Raw genomic sequence first — 17,975 nt, 5'->3', positions numbered from 1 at the left:
AGCATCCGTGCCAAGGTTAGGACTTGAACCCAATTGCTTGTTCTTTTGTGTGATATACTTTTTGTGCATGGTAATACATGTCTCATTTATGTCATAAGAAATATTGTACAAGTCAAGCACTATATAGCGATCTGGCAAAACTGAATTTGTTTGATTGTCCAATAAACTCAAATGGTTACATGCACATTTATATCTTCTCCTTTTTTTGCTATTGATTAATAAGAACATTTCCCATCCAACAAATCCAAGCAAGCTACGGAGGAAATGAAAGGGTTTATATATAAGCCCTGCACCAGCATAGAAGAGGATACATTTTGTGCATGGCCCTCTGATCATCTGATGAATGGGTCTGAGGCTCTGAGCGTGACGTACCCTAGAATCAGCACCAAGTACCTGGCGAGTGGCGACCCAAGAAAAAAAAGGAGGTCGCCTGCTTGACACTTGTCCTGAACATCTACCTTTCCGTTGAACTGTCAATGGGTAGTACTACGTCTAGTACGTGGTCCGTGTACTATTTCCCTTATCTTCTTCCTTGAGGTAAGTACGTAGGAGAGTACGTACTTTGACATGTTCCTCCGGCCGGCCTATCTGAATCAAACAAAACTACAACCCAAAACTGAAGCTTTCAAGGATCAACAACAGTGTGCGTGTGCGTACTACATTCCCGGGCCTCTCGAGTACTCTCGATCCGCCACTTTAATTCCACACGACTAACTAATTAGAGAGAGGCTGTAATAATTTTAGAGAGAGATAACTTAAGCATGTCACTCGTGCATGCATGAAAACTTACTAGTACTAGTAGTACGTAGTAATAGTGCTGCTAATTGAAAGAACCTAAGTACATGGATGTGAGCATCCGCTAAGCTAGGGCACCGAAACAACAAAGCCACTCTTCTTCACGATCTTCTACTATGATCGATCGATCGAACTCACGAAGCAAACACTACCTAGCTAATGGCCGACGGTGGGCACAGCAGACCACTGAGTACGTAAGAGGCTAAGAGCAATGCCAGCGCGTCCGTTTCAGTGGGAGAGGAAGCTGAAGGGGGAGTAGCCGTTGTCCGAGCCCTGCGACGAGGCGACCATGTCGTGGCCGCCGCCGTACGGCGCGTCGGCGCCGCCCCAGAAGCCGGCCACCATCGTCGCCAGGTCGTCCACGTCCTCCCGGAGGCCCAGCCCGTAGGCGTCGGCGTCGGACACGGAGTAGCGCCGCGCGTCCTGCAGGTCGCCGCCGCGGGGCCGGAGGCAGCTCTCCGGCACCACGCTGCTCAGGTACCCGGAGTTGTCGTCGGCGCTGGGGAAGAGGAAGTCGTGGCCGCTGCTGCCGCGCACGTCCATCGGGCCGCTGGCGCCGTGATCCGCGGCACTGGGCACCGGCATGGAACACTCGCCCGGGCCCTGCTGGTGGTAGCCGTGGCCGTGGTGGTACGAGCTGCCAATGTGCGGCGGCCCCGCGCCCGCGTGCTGCTGCTGGCCGCCGTACGGCATGGCCGAGGACGCGGCGTAGGCGGCGGGCTGGTGCTGCGCGTGGAACGGCGCGAGGAAGGGCGGGTAGTTGTTGTAGGCGGCGTGCGCGTAGACGAAGTTGGTGCGCGCCTGCGCGCCCTTCATGGAGAGCGCGGCGCGGTCGTAGGCCAGGGCGGCCTCCTGCGCCGTGTCGAAGGTGCCGAGCCAGTGCCGCTCCTTGGTGGTCGGGTCGCGTATCTCGGCCGCGTACCGGCCCCACGGCCGCCGGCGCACGCCCAGGAAGCGCCCGGGCTCCTGCGCGCGCCGCCTGCCGCGCGCCGCCGGCCGCTCGCTCGGCGACGACGGCGGGGACGGCTGCGGCTGCGGGTGACCGGCGATCGGCTTCGGCAGCGAATGCTCCGAGAAGGCCATCATCTGGGAGGCACCGCCGCCGCCGCTGCTGCTGCGAGAGCTCATGGCAGAAGTGAAGTGAGGTTGGCTGGCTACTATACTACTGCTCCCGCCTAGCTTGAGCTCTGAGGTGTGAGCTAGCTAGCTTAGGTTGAGGAGGTGGTTGCTGAGACTGTGAGCTTCTAGTGTGTAGTGCTCACTATGGAGGGAGGCAGGGTGGTATTTAAATGGGGAGCTCGGAGGAGGGAGAAGCTAGAAGGAGTGAGAGCACTGTGGATGAGATGGCGAGGTAGGGGAGGAGGGGAGGGACATGCATGCGCTGCACTTGTTTAATTCTAGGAGTAAAAGGAGGGAATGGAATGGAAAGCTCACTGCAAGTTTGTATGTATGCACCTTGTGTTTGGATTTGTGTGCCCTAATCTTAGGACCAAAGAGATGAGGAGAATGTTGTGTCAGTCAAACATATAGCTATATATGTGTGTGTGTATGTGTTGCTAGAAAAATAACACTTGGAAGTAAGAATGTTCTACTCTTAGTTTTCATGCACACAATTCATTTATGAATATTATGCATGCCACAATCCTTGCAAATAAGTATTAATTAGTGTCGTTTTCAGATATGATTATCTTTGTCATGATTCTAGCCCACTCCAAATTAATCAACCAGCATATGAGTATATGACACACTGGTTCTGAAGCCAGAGCCGATTGAAGCCCCTGCCAAGACAAACACTTTAATAATTATTAATGGGCCTACATGCATAGCTTGTTGTGGCATCTATGTTAGTTGGGCATACTGCCTTGCATGCTTTGATGATTTACTACTGAGTACCAAGTATTGCAAACTAATAAGATGGTGTAAAGATGCCTGCCACTGACAAGAAAAGAAGGGAAAGAAGAGAGCTTACCTACCTATGCATCAAGCCTTTTGAAGAATTGTAATCTATTTGTTTTGAAAGAGACAATTGCAATCTATGCTCCAAGATACTAGTACTACACTAGCTATTATGATACATGCCAAAATGCTACATAATTATGTGCTTTTTTACACTCTGACCATATGGCTTTGCTTTCTTATGTGTCCATGTGCCTGCTCGCGCAATACGTGCAAACTAGAATGAAAGCCCCTTTGTCTTCCCTAAAACATTAACCGCAATAACTTCACCAACATATGTTGGTGATGTTCTCGACACGAACATACGAGTAAGTAAAACTTTGTCTTCGCTAAAACATTAACCGATTTGCCCATGGGTTCGATAGATAATAAATTTAATGAAAGTACACAATTGTTATATTTTGAAAAATATTTCTCGTAACAATCTAACGTTATAGTTTCCATATCATCGATCTAAATAGTCTTGTGTGTATCATCAGAGGCCAAAGTTAATCCGCCTTGACCACTCAGATTCTAGAACATCATATTGCCTCCTCTTGCATGTAGTAAGAAACATTCAAATGGAGTGGTTAGCTTGCCCTCAAAACAAGATAAAACAACAGTGTGAGATGTGTACAAGGCACTCTTTCTTATGCCACCACTTCCTGTTAATTATGCTTCTTTGTTTCCATGCATGCAACCTTGAGTGACTCTCACATGAGGTGAGGGCCCTCTTTGACTCCTTTTCCCTAGTGAAGCTTTGCTTTGCCTGCATGAGCTAGACAAATGCTTGGACAAGGATCATTATCCCTACAAACCCATTGGATTTATGCTGATTCTTTATCCCTACTGGACATTCTACGAATTAGTGCGCATGTGCGTGCCGGTGCCGAGCTTCAAACCGGAACAAATCGAAAGGAGTGACGATATTAAATCAGGAAACAAGAGAACTATCCCTTTCATGTCTCTCTAGAGCCATTCTATAGAGCCTAATCTATGGCTTTATGGGGTCAAAAAAGGACATTGAGAGAGAGAGAGAGAGAGAGAGAGAGAGAGAGAGAGAGATAGAGAGAGAGCTTAACCTGAAAGGAACGTCGAGGTAATGCTGCGATTAACACCACTCGCAACCGACTGTTAAGTGTGTGCCATGTGAGGCTGATGAAAAAGAACAGTTGACGTGGATCGGCACTGCTTTTTACCCACCTAATTTTTCCTCGAGAAATTAAACATGATTATCTAATTCCGTATGACTTTTGAAACCAAAATCATCGTACTATTACAATACTTTAGGAAAAATTACATCTGTGAATGGTAATGAAACAAATGAATTGATCCACTTAAACATGATGTTTAAATCTTCCTAGTAGGGAGCATCTTGAAAAGGATGTTCTTGGAGTTTACAAAGCCTTGACTTCCTCGTGAGAACAATGGGGAAGTTGGATTCTTATGGAAAGCTGCATCTGGTGGTGCAATTCTTGCATCTAAGGCCATAGCTTCTACGAGTGCAACTATACATAAGCATGTGTGTAGATGTGGAGTGCATGCATGCCAAGAGAGATCTTATCTCATGACCTTGACTTCCCCTACCCCATCTCTTCTCCCCTTCTCTTGTGTGTGAATTTGGCATATGTTGGTTTGTGAAATGCAAGATGGGGTCAGGCCAGGCCGGTCAGGCTGGTCAAGCGCCCTAGCTAGACAACATCTGAAAAGGTGTGAGGAGGAGAAGGTGGTGCATGTTCAACTAGTAGAGAAAGGAAAAGGGGGCTGGGGTTGGGGCACAATCTGAGGGCATGGAGGCTCCACACATGCATGCAAAATATATATATATATGCATGACAAGATTGTACCAGAAATGTTTAAGTTAGTTAATCTGCCGAGAGAGAGACCAAAACCGGAGCGTACTAATTATGATGGAACGAGCGCGGCTCACAAGACACATGTTCTTGTCCATTTCATAGGGTCGCCCGGGTTTTGGGGTGCCCTTTTCACTACTTTGACTTTGGACCTCCTATTAGAGCAACAGGTGCTGTGCAAGACACAACCAAGAAAAAAAGGTATTTCATGTTTGGGGTGTGGGTAGAGAGGGGGGGAGGAACTGTCGAAGTATGCAAGACAAGTTCAGTAAACATAATTAAGAAAAAGGTAGAGAAAGACCACTTGTGGCATGCACATTTGTCCCACCAAGTTGTGGTTTGAATAAAGTGGGGAGAAACAGGAGTTTAATAGTGGAAAGTGTGCGTACTCGCAAATAGATCATAGCTCCCAAGACTGGCTTTAATCATTTGGAATTTTGAAGCCTCGTTTCAGTTTGTAGTTTTTTCACTAATTCTATATTTAACAAAAAATGGGAATTTATATGTCGTGAACGTTCGCTACACTTCCCTACAGGTGACACATGCAGCTCCATATGACGGGGTGTCATTGCACTGATCGTGACATCATGATGAAATCATCAATGATGTCACAGTGGCGCTATTGTGAATTCTTCAATAAAACTGTTGGGTTTAGTCCAAAAAAAAATCAAAATATACTCCTATTTTCGTGAACATGATTTTAATTGTTGCCATATTATTTTAACAAATGATAATATAATAATATCAAGATGATACCAATTATATCAAGCCTCCGCAATGACAAAATATCAAGATCTAGTTAAGACATTGAAAATGGACACAGTCAAAGACGGAGAAGAATGGAAAAACAAAGAAAACTAGTGTGTAGAACGAAGAAGAGCAGGCACATTCGCCACCATTGATGGGCGAACCGATGGCAATGAGGAGAAGTTAGACGGGGCGGTGGTGGCTAGGGTAATTGCTTGTGCCACCCCCTAAGGGTGACGAAGGCGTGGTAACTTCTTCGGAGCAATTCTTTTGCTGATTTATGGCTTAATTCACTCCCTCCCGGGACATCCGACTTTTAAATAAGTTGTGGATTTTAGAAGCCGCCAAATGAACCGGACCTTCGTTTGCTACATATATGTCGACACTTGTTTTCTTTCATATACAAAAAACATGTCAGGCTTCACTATATCAGTGTCAAAAAACGTCTTATATTTTGATATAGAGGGAGTACTTAACTTTTCAGTACCATTTGGAAAATTGAAGCTGATTAGTCAATTAACAGCATGAGAGAGGGGGACCATATAAGGAAACTTTTGAGTTCGAACCAAAAGCCCGCAATTAGGACAGGGAGTTACGTCGAACTGGTCAAACAGTGGTGCTGTTTGTGCGATTTAATTAAGCAAGCCGACCAAGTACCAAGAGGCAGCATATCAGGTGCAACGCCACCAGTGGTACGCACACTTGAACATCGCCGTGAACAGAATAGACGGGCATGATTGGCACTGGGCCGATCTGATTTCCTTGAGCAAGTTCCGATGCATGGCTCGACGCGTGTACTTGACTGAGCAAAGCAAATGATTAACCTAACACAAGCATCGTGTGTGTGCAGTAACTACTTGGGGTTTGACTGTAAAAAATTACTAGTTGGGGCTTGCACGTGGCTTGGGGATTGGTAGCCGATCATTCACCAGAGGTAAATCCTCTCTGCAAAAAGCCCCGCTGGTACGTGCTGTCCTAGTATGGCTAGGCAGTATCTGTACGAAAGAAATACCGCTAGATGTTTTAGTTACACTAGAGCATCTCCAACGCAGAAGCTCGTTCTTCCCTGTATGTCTGGACCCGACGGTTCAGCCATTTTTATGGCTCCGACGCGGATTTCATATTGGGTCGGATCGACCTGGACGTTCAAAATCTCTCAATCTAGCCCCATACGAAGGGGCGGTCTATGAAAGTTCGGGCGTCCGCCACCTCGGATTCCAACAGCTCAGAGCCAAATAAAACTAGCCAGGTGACCATCCTTCCCCCTCCCAAAAAAACCCTAGCGTCACCTAGTTTTTCATTCCCGCCCATCCGCGTTGCCGCCACGATCCTTCCCTCACCACATCTTCATCATCTCCGCTGCGCAAGCTCGGGAGGCCGTACCTCCCCGGACAGCCCCCACGACAACCCTCACAACAACCCGCCCTCCCACCAAATGTTGTGCTCATGTCGTCGCCGTTCAGAGGAACCAAGGGGAAGGAGGCACACGTCGCCCATGTGACCGCAGAAGCAAACAAGGAGGAGACACTCACCGCTCCTCACTCCATGCGGATTAACTTGGAGTCGCGTGCTTCCCATCATGCCATGTGCAAACGAGAAGGAGGAGCTCGCCGCCTGTCACAAGGCCCAAGTCAAGGTTGTAGCGGGTGTCACAGAAGAAGGTGGCTAGTATGAGCAGCGGTGACGCCCACTTCTATGCCAAAGAAGAAGCCAAGATCGCCGCGGCCGCACCAGTCGCCGCTCCACTCCCCACTGCACCAATCGCCGCTCCGGCCCCAACCGCTCCAACCGACGTAGAGGATGCCCACTCAAATATGTCCGACGAGGCGGTGTCTTCGCGGGCTTAGATTAGTTTATATTTATATGCCAAATGTAACGCTACTAGGAAAAGGCTTATAGGTGGGCTGAAATTTGTGGCAGGCGAGGAAAGTAACCTGCCATAGTTTTTTTTCAAAAACTAGCAGTGGCGGGTAAGAAATGGTGTCGACCGCTGCTACGTGGAAAGCAATGGCAGGCAAATATAAGTGCCCGCCACTCATAATGTTTTACAAATTTATTCGTGAGCTAAAAGCAGTAGTGGCGGGTGACACACCACATGTTTGTCATGCACCAACGGCGGGCAATTCCCCGCCATAGAAATTTTTCGCTGACCCGCGCCAAAATTTTCCAGAATTTTCACAAGTTAGAAGTGGCGGGCGTACTAGAGAGACCACCACAGATATAACTAGTAAGAAAAATGCTTGAAAAAAGTCATATTTACTAAACCCGAATAGTGGCCAAGTTCGGGCATGAGACTTTCAATGGCGTGTATTAGACATAGAAAAAGTTTGAGGTTAAAATGATGTAAAGGAAAGGAGTTGTGTGTGGTAGGTTGTAGGTTTCGTTTGAAACATTGACACTTAGTCAGATAGGGTCAATTTGTACATGAAGTGCATCAAATTTTTTTCGAAATGCTCTCAAATTTTAAGCACACGTTACAGTGATCCTTTGAAGACACCATGCCAAATTTCATCCATTTTCGAGCTCGTTTGCACGTTATTTGGAACCGGAAAGCGTTTTGCCCTTTGTAATGGCTAGAAAATCAGTTAATGCATCGAAAATATCAAACAAACTCAAAAGGTGGCCGAATTTTAGCATGGGACTTCCAATGATGTGTATTAAACATGGAAAAAAACTTGAGGTTGAAATGATGTAAAAGAATGGAGTTGTGTCTGGTAGGCTGTGGTTTTCGTTCGAAAAGCTAATACTTTGACATTGAGGGTTCAGTCTATACACAAAGTGCAACAATTTTTTTCCGTCACACTCTTAAATTTTACCACACCCTACAGTGTTCCTATGAAGACACCGTGCCAAGTTTCATCCATTTCGGAGATCATTTGCACGTTATTTGAAAATGAAGAATGTTTTGCACTTTTTAATGGTGGGGAATATCAGTTAATGCGCGAAAATAGGAAACCAACTCAAAAAGTGGCTAATTTTGAGTATGAGACTTTCAATGCGTGTATTAAACATGAAAAAGTTTGAGGTTGAAATGATGTAATGCAATGGAGTTGAGCATGGTAGGTTGTGGTTTCCGCTCCAAATGCTAATACCTCGACGGAGAGGGCTCATTTTGTACACGAATGCTACTTGTGAGTTGTGTTAGGATTTTTCCCGAAGAGGAAGGGTGAAGCAATATAGTAGCTGATAAGTATTTTCCTCAGTAAGAATCAAGGTTATCGAACCAATAGGAGAAGCACGCAAATCCTCGTTAACATCACCTACACACACAAAATTCTATAGAGATATTCTCTTAACCTTTTTTAAGCACACAACCTAGTCCAAGATTTTCTTAGAAAATTGATCATTATGTTTGGAAATTCTATCAATTAAGATAGTTGGAGAAGCCTTTTTTTCTAAGATTCTCATTATAGCAGCATAGTCTATTGATTTTAATTTTCGTATCTCCTCTTGATCATAAAGAATTTCTTCTATAGAAGGGCACTCACTATTTATTCTATAGTAAGCAAATATCTCTCTTGCCTCTCTCATATTGTGACCAAATTCATGGACCAGAAGTATGGTGGCTAAGTGCTTAGCAGAAGGATCATGAATGTTAGAAAATTCTAGGAATATCCATTGTATAGCAGGATGCATGTGCATAAATTGTCTTTCCAAATCAACTATAAGCAAAGATACGACATCCGGGAGACTAGTAGTGTTGGGGAACGTAGTAATTTCAAAAAAATTCCTACGCACACGCAAGATCATGGTGATGCATAGCAACGAGAGGGGAGAGTGTTGTCTACGTACCCTCGTGGACCGTTCGCGGAAGCGTTATATCCACGCGGTTGATGTAGTCGTACGTCTTCACGATCCGACCGATCCAAGTACTGAAAGCACGGCACCTCCGAGTTCTTCACACGTTCGGCTCGGTGACATCCTCGCCTTCTCGATCCAACAAGAGGGGCGAAGTAGTAGATGAGTTCCGGCAACACGACAGCGTGGTGACGGTGTTGGTGAAGAACAATCTCCGCAGGGCTTCACCTAAGCACTACGAAAACTATGAGGGAGGATAAACTAGAGCAGACGGGGTAGCCGGCACACGACTTGGTGTTTCTTGATGTGTCTTTGGTGCTAGCCCTGTCCCTCTATTTATATGTTGAGCCCTGGGGTCGAAACTTGAGTAAAAGCCTCCACAAAGTCGGTTTCACCCGAAAGGCAAGAGTCCTTCTTGGACTCTAGGGCCAGACGCCAGGGTTCCCGGCGTCTGGACCCAGACGCCAGGGACCCTGGCGTCTGGCCCCTGGACTCCGCAAAACTTCCTTTTGCGCTTTCCAAAAATCTTGTGGGCTTTCCCCTTTGGCCCAAATAAAGTGTTCTCGTACCCAAACATTTCGGGAAACATCCGGAACCCCTTCCGGTGAATTCCGGAACCCTTCCGGTGACCAAACACTATTATCCCATATATCAAACTTTATCTTCGGACCATTCCGGAGTTCCTCGTCATGTCCGTGATCTCATCTTGGACTCCGAACAACATTCGGTCACCAACATACATAACTCACATAGTACTATATCGTCAACGAACGTTAAGCGTGCGGACCCTACGGGTTCGAGAACTATGTAGACATGACCGAGACACCTCTCTGGTCAATAATCAATAGCGGGACCTGGATGCCCATATTGGCTCCTACATATTCTACGAAGATCTTTATCGGTCAGACCGCATAACAACATACGTTGTTCCCTTTGTCATCGGTATGTTACTTGCCCGAGATTCGATCGTCGGTATCTCAATACCTAGTTCATTCTCGTTACCGACAAGTCTCTTTACTCGTTCCGTAATACATCATCCCACAACTAACTCATTAGTTGCAATGCTTGCAAGGCTTATAGTGATGTGCATTACCGAGTGGGCCCAGAGATACCTCTCCGACAATCGGAGTGACAAATCCTAATCTCGAAATACGCCAACCCAACAAGTACCTTTGGAGACACCTGTAGAGCTCCTTTATAATCAACCAGTAACGTTGTGACGTTTGGTGGCACACAAAGTATTCCTCCGATACACGGGAGTTGCATAATCTCATAGTCATAGGAACATGTATAAGTCATGAAGAAAGCAATAGCAACAAACTAAACGATCAAGTGCTAAGCTAACGGAATGGGTCAAGTCAATCACATCATTCTCCTAATGATGTGACCCCGTTAATCAAATGACAACTCATGTTTATGGTTAGGAAACTTAACCATATTTGATCAACGAGCTAGTCAAGTAGAGGCATACTAGTGACACTCTGTTTGTCTATGTATTCACACATGTATTATGTTTTCGGTTAATACAATTCTAGCATGAATAATAAAATTTATCATGAAATAAGGAAATAAATAATAACTTTATTATTGCTTCTAGGGCATATTTTCTTCAGTCTCCCACTTGCACTAGAGTCAACAATCTAGATCACATCGCCATGTGATTTAACATCGATAGTTCACATCACCATGTGATTAACACCCATAGTTCACATCGTCATGTGACCAACACCCAAAGGGTTTACTAGAGTCAATAATATAGTTCACATCGCTATGTGATTAACACCCAAAGAGTACTAAGGTGTGATCATGTTTTGCTTGTGAGAGAAGTTTAGTCAACGGGTCTGCAACATTCAGATCCGTATGTATTTTGCAAATTTTTATGTCAACAATGCTCTACACGGAGCTACTCTAGCTAATTGCTCCCACTTTCAATATGTATCCAGATTGAGACTTAGAGTCATCTGGATCAGTGTCAAAACTTGCATTGTCATAACCCTTTACGACGAACCTTTTGTCACCTCCATAATCGAGAAACATATTCTTACTCCAGTAAGGATAGTTTTGACCAATGTCCAGTGATCTACTCCTAGATCACTATTGTACTCCCTTGCCAAACTTAGGGTAGGGTATACAATAGGTCTGGTACACAGCATGGCATACTTTATAGAACCTATGGCTGAGGCATAGGGAATGACTTTCATTCTCTTTCTATCTTCTGCCGTGGTCGGGCTTTGAGTATTACTCAATTTCACACCTTGTAACACAGGTAAGAACTCTTTCTTTGACTGTTCCATTTTGAACTATTTCAAAATCTTGTCAAGGTATGTACTCATTGAAAAAACTTATCAAGCGTCTTGATCTGTCTCTATAGATCTTGATGCTTAATATGTAAGCAGCTTCATCGAGGTCTTTCTTTGAAAAACTCCTTTCAAACACTCCTTTATGCTTTGCAGAATAATTCTACATTATCTCCGATCAACAATATGTCATTCACATATACTTATCAGAAATGTTGTAGTGCTCCCACTCACTTTCTTGTAAATACAGACTTCACCGCAAGTCTGTATAAAACTATATGCTTTGATCAACTTATCAAAGCATATATTCCAACTCTGAGATGCTTGCACCAGTCCATAGATGGATCGCTGGAGCTTGCATATTTTGTTAGTACCTTTAGGATTGACAAAACCTTTTGGATGCATCATATACAACTCTTCTTTAATAAATCCATTAAGAAATGCAGTTTTGTTTATCCATTTGCCAGATTTCATAAAATGCGGCAATTGCTAACATGATTCGGATAGATTTAAGCATAGATACGAGTGAGAAACTCTCATCGTAGTCAACACCTTGAACTTGTCGAAAACCTTTTTGCGACAATTCAAGCTTTGTAGATAGTAACACTACTATCAGCGTCCGTCTTCCTCTTGAAAATCCATTTAATCTCAATGGCTCACGGATCAATGGGCAAGTCAATCAAAGTCCATACTTTGTTCTCATACATGGATCTCATCTCAGATTTCAGGGCCTCAAGCCATTTCGCGGAATCTGGGCTCATCATCGCTTTCTCATAGTTCGTAGGCTCGTCATGGTCAAGTAACATGACCTCCAGAACAGGATTACCTTACCACTCTGGTGCGGATCTCACTCTGGTTTACCTACGAGGTTCAGTAGCAACTTGATCTGAAGTTACATGATCATCGTCATTAGCTTCCTCACTAATTGGTGTAGTAGTCACAGGAACATATTTTGTGATGAACTACTTTCCAATAAGGGAGCAGGTACAGTTACCTCCCACTCACTTCTTTCGAGAGAAACTCCTTCTCTAGAAAGGATCCATTCTCAGTAACGAATATCTTGCCTTCGGATCTGTGATAGAAGGTGTACCCAACATTTTCTTTTGGGTATCCTATGAAGACGCACTTCTATGATTTGGGTTTGAGCTTTTCAGGTTGAAACTTTTTCACATAAGCATTGCAACCTCAAACTTTAAGAAACGACAGCTTAGGTTTCTTGCCAAACCATAGTTCATACGGTGTCGTCTCAACGGATTTAGATGGTGCCCTATTTAACGTGAATGTAGCTATCTCTAATGCATAACCCCAAAACGATAGTGGTAGATCGGTAAGAGACATCATAGATCGCACCATATCTAATAAAGTACGGTTATGACGTTCGGACACACTATTACACTGTGGTGTTCCAGGTGGTGTGAGTAGTGAAACTATTTCACATTGTTTTAACTGAAGGCCAAACTCTTCACTCAAATATTTTACCTCTGCGATCATATCGTAGAAACTTTTATTTTCTTGTTACAATGATTCTCCACTTCACTTTTGAAATTCTTTGAACTTTTCAAATGTTTCAGACTTGTGTTTCATTAAGTAGATATACCCATATCCGCTCAAATCATCTGTGAAGGTCAGAAAATAACGATACTTGTCATGAGCCTTAACACTCATCGGACCGCATACATCAGTATGTATTATTTCCAATAAGTCAGTTGCTCGCTCCATTGTTCCGGAGAACGGAGTCTTAGTCATCTTGCCCATGAGGCATGGTTCGCAAGCATCAAGTGATTCATAATCAAGTAATTCCAAAAGTCCATCAGCATGGAGTTTCTTCATGCGCTTTACACCAATATGACCTAAACGGCAGTGCCACAAATAAGTTGCACTATCATTATTAACTTTGCATCTTTTGGTTTCAATATTATGAATATGTGTATCACTACGATCGAGATCCAACGAACCATTTTCATTGGGTGTGTAACCATATAAGGTTTTATTCATGTAAACAGAACAACAATTTATTCTCTTACTTAAATGAATAACCGTATTGCAATAAACATGATCAAATCATATTCATGCTCAACGCAAGCACCAAATAACATTTATTTAGGTTCAACACTAATCCCGAAAGTATAGGGAGTGTGAGATGATGATCATATCAATCTTGGAACCACTTCCAACACACATTGTCACTTTACCCTTAACTAGTCTCTGTTTATTTTACAACTCCCATTTCGAGTTACTACTCTTAGCAACTGAACTAGTATTAAATACCGAGGGGTTGCTATAAACACTAGTAAAGTACACATCAATAACATGCATATCCAATATACCTTTGTTCACCTTGCCATCCTTCTTATCCGCCAAATACTTGGGGCAGTTCCACTTCTAGTGACCAGTCCCTTTGTAGTAGTAGCACTCAGTCTCAGTCTTAGATCCAGATTTGGGCTTCTTCACTTGAGCAGCAACTTGCTTGCCGTTCTTCTTAAAGTTCCCTTTCTTCCCTTTGCCCTTTTTGAAACTAGTGGTCTTTGTCAACCATCAACACTTGATGCTTTTCTTGATTTCTACCTTCGTCGATTTCAGCATCACGAAGAGCTTGGGAATTACTTTTATCATCCCTTGCATATTATAGTTCATCACTAAGTTCTAGTAACTCGGTCATAGTGACTAGAGAACTTTGTCAATTACTCTCTTATCTGGAAGATTAACTCCCACTTGATTCAAGCAATTGTAGTACTCAGACAATCTGAGCACATGCTCACTGGTTGAGCTATTCTCCTTCATCTTGTAGGCAAAGTACTGTCAGAGGTCTCATACCTCTCGACATGGGCATGAGTATGAAATACCAATTTCAACTCTTGGAACATCTTATATGCTCCATGGCGTTCAAAACGTCTTTGAAGCCCCGATTCTAAGCCGTTAAGCATGGTGCACTAAACTATCAAGTAGTCATCATATTGAGCTAGCCAAACGTTCATAATGTCTGCATTTGCTCCTGCAATAGGTCAGTCACCTAGCGGTGCATCAAGGACATAATTCTTCTGTGCAGCAATGAGGATAAACCTCAGATCAAGGACACAGTCTGCATCATTGCTACTACCATCTTTCAACTTAGTTTTCTCTAGGAACATATCTAAAATAAAATAGGGGAGCTAAATGTGAGCTATTGATCTACAACATAGATATGCTAATACTACCAGGACTAAGTTCATGATAAATTTAAGTTCAATTAATCATATTACTTAAGAACTCCCACTTAGAAAGACATCCCTCTAATCTTCTAAGTGATCACGTGATCCAAATCAACTAAACCATAACCGATCATCACATGAAATGGAGTAGTTTTCAATGGTGAACATCACTATGTTGATCATATCTACTATATGATTCACGCTCGACCTTTCGGTCTCAGTGTTCCGAGGCCATATCTGCATATGCTAGGCTCGTCAAGTTTAACCAGAGTATTCTGCGTGTGCAAAACTGGCTTGCACCCGTTGTAGATGGACGTAGAGCTTATCACACCCGATCATCACGTGGTGTATGGGCACGACGAACTTTGGCAACGGTGCATACTCAGGGAGAACACTTTTTATCTTGAAATTTAGTGAGAGATCATCTTATAAAGCTACCGTCAAACTAAGCAAAATAAGATGCATAAAAGATAAACATCACATGCAATCAAAATATGTGACATGATATGGCCATCATCATCTTGTGCCTTTGATCTCCATCTCCAAAGCATCGTCATGATTTCCATCATCACCGGCATGACACCATGATCTCCATCATCTTGATCTATATCAATGTGTCGTTACATGGTCGTCTCGCCAACTATTGCTCTTGCAACTATTGCTATCGCATAGCGATAAAGTAAAGCAATTATTTGGCGCTTGCATCTTATGCAATAAAGAGACAACCATAAGGCTTCTGCCAGTTGCCGATAACTTCAACAAAACATGATAATCTTATACAACAACTTATATCTCATCACGTCTTGACCATATCACATCACAACATGCCCTGCAAAAACAAGTTAGACGTCCTCTACTTTGTTGTTGCAAGTTCTACGTGGCTGTTACTGGGCTTAGTAAGAACCGTTCTTACCTACGCATCAAAACCACAACAATAGTTTGTCAAGTTGATGTTGTTTTAACCTTCACAAGGACTGGGCGTAGCCACACTCGGTTCAACTAAAGTTGGAGAAACTGACACCCGCTAGTCACCTGTGTGCATAGCACGGCGGTAAAACCAGTCTCGCATAAGCGTACGCGTAATGTCGGTCCCGGCCGCCTCATCCAACAATACCGCCGATCCAAAGTGTGACATGCTGGTAAGCAGTATGACTTATATCGCCCACAACTCACTTGTGTTCTACTCGTTCATATTACATCAACGCATAAAACCTGGCTCGGATGCCACTGTTGGGGAACGTAGTAATTTTAAAAAAATTCCTACGCACACGCAAGATCATGGTGATGCATAGCAACGAGAGGGGAGAGTGTTGTCTACGTACCCTCGTAGACCGTTCGCGGAAGCGTTATATCAACGCAGTTGATGTAGTCGTACGTCTTCACAATCCGACCGATCCAAGTACCGAAAGCATGGCACCTCCGAGTTCTGCACACGTTCGGCTCGGTGACGTCCTCGCCTTCTCGATCCAGCAAGAGGGGCGAAGTAGTAGATGAGTTCCGGCAGCACGACGGCGTGGTGACGGTGTTGGTGAAGAACAATCTACGCAGGGCTTCACCTAAGCACTACGAAAACTATGACGGAGGATAAACTAGAGGAGACGGGGTAGCCGGCACACGGCTTGGTGTTTCTTGATGTGTCTTTGGTGCTAGCCCTGCCCCTCTATTTATATGTTGAGCCCTGGGGTCGAAACTTCGAGTAAAAGCCTCCACAAAGTCAGTTTCACCCGAAAGGCAAGAGTCCTTCTCGGACTCCAGGGCCAGACGCCAGGGTTCCCGGCGTCTGGACCCAGATGCCAGGGACCCTGGCGTCTGGCCCCTCCACTCCACAAAACTTCCTTTTGCGCTTTCCAAAAACCTTGTGGGCTTTCCCCTTTGGCCCAAATAAAGTGTTCTCGTACCCAAACATTTCGGGAAACATCCGGAACCCCTTCCGGTGACCAAACACTATTATCCCATATATCAAACTTTATCTCCGGACCATTCCGGAGTTCCTCGTCATGTTCGTGATCTCATCCCGGACTCCGAACAACATTCGGTCACCAACATACATAACTCACATAGTACTATATCGTCAACGAACGTTAAGCGTGCGGACCCTACGGGTTCGAGAACTATGTAGACATGACCGAGACACCTCTCTGGTCAATAACCAATAGCGGGACCTGGATGCCCATATTGGCTCCTACATATTATATGAAGATCTTTATCGGTCAGACCGCATAACAACATACGTCGTTCCCTTTGTCATCGGTATGTTACTTGCCCGAGATTCGATCGTCGGTATCTCAATACCTAGTTCAATCCCGTTACCGGCAAGTCTCTTTACTCGTTCCGTAATACATCATCCCGCAACTAACTCATTAGTTGCAATGCTTGCAAGGCTTATAGTGATGTGCATTACCGAGTGGGCCCAGAGATACCTCTCCGACAATCGGAGTGACAGATCCTAATCTCGAAATACGCCAACCCAACAAGTATCTTTGGAGACACATGTAGAGCACCTTTATAATCACCCAGTTACGTTGTGACGTTTGGTGGCACACAAAGTGTTCCTCCGGTAAATGGGAGTTTCATAATCTCATAGTCATAGGAACATGTATAAGTCATGAAGAAAGCAATAGCAACAAACTAAACGATCAAGTGCTAAGCTAACGGAATGGGTCAAGTCAATCGCATCATTCTCCTAATGATGTGATCCCGTTAATCAAATGACAACTCATGTCTATGGTTAGGAAACTTAACCATCTTTGAGCAACGAGCTAGTCAAGTAGAGGCATACTAGTGACACTCTGTTTGTCTATGTATTCACACATGTATTATGTTTCCGGTTAATACAATTCTAGCATGAATAATAAACATTTATCATGAAATAAGGAAATAAATAATAACTTTATTATTGCCTCTAGGGCATATTTCCTTCAAGTAGTTCTAGCAACAATTGACCCCCCTATCATAGGTGATGAGCCAGGACAAGTAAAGAAATCTTGAATAACACCTTTTCCAATAACATTACCACTACCTATACGGAGTTTTTATGCATAATAGTGGGTCCTTCTTTATTAGGATCATCATCGTCAAGATTATCTAGTGTTTCTTTAGCAACTTCATCAAAACTTCTTTTAATATTTTCATTTTTCATAAGTATAGCTTGATGATCAAAAGGTTTTGTGCTACTTGTGAGCTGCGTTGGGATTTTCCCCAAAGAGGAAGGGTGAAGCAATATAGTAGTTGATAAGTATTTCCCTCAGTGGGAACCAACATTATCGAACCAATAGGAGAACCACACAAAATCTCGTTAACACCACCTACACACACAAAAGAAAATACTTGCACCCAACACGGGCAAGAGGGTTGTCAATCCA

At 44.0% G+C, this 17,975-nt stretch overlaps 1 protein-coding gene across 1 annotated transcript; it reads right to left on the bottom strand.

The window, feature by feature from the left end:
- Window positions 1–741: 741 nt before the first annotated feature.
- LOC123184775 (ethylene-responsive transcription factor FZP) lies at window positions 742–2,034 on the bottom strand. Its single transcript, XM_044596838.1, has one exon. It carries the CDS (start codon window positions 1,921–1,923, stop codon window positions 1,024–1,026), a length of 900 nt encoding a protein of 299 aa, XP_044452773.1. The 5' UTR covers window positions 1,924–2,034; the 3' UTR covers window positions 742–1,023.
- Between the last annotated feature and the right edge of the window lie 15,941 nt (window positions 2,035–17,975).

The sequence above is a fragment of the Triticum aestivum genome, chromosome 2A (genome assembly GCF_018294505.1).
Source record: "Triticum aestivum cultivar Chinese Spring chromosome 2A, IWGSC CS RefSeq v2.1, whole genome shotgun sequence".
NCBI lineage: Eukaryota > Viridiplantae > Streptophyta > Magnoliopsida > Poales > Poaceae > Triticum > Triticum aestivum.
Note: the sequence above shows the minus strand (reverse complement) of the source record. Positions and strands in the feature narration are given on the sequence as shown.

Excerpts from the sequence above, each read along its gene's own strand:
- LOC123184775 (XM_044596838.1), bottom strand. The coding sequence starts at position 1,923 with ATGAGCTCTCGCAGCAGCAGCGGCGGCGGCGGTGCCTCCCAGATGATG.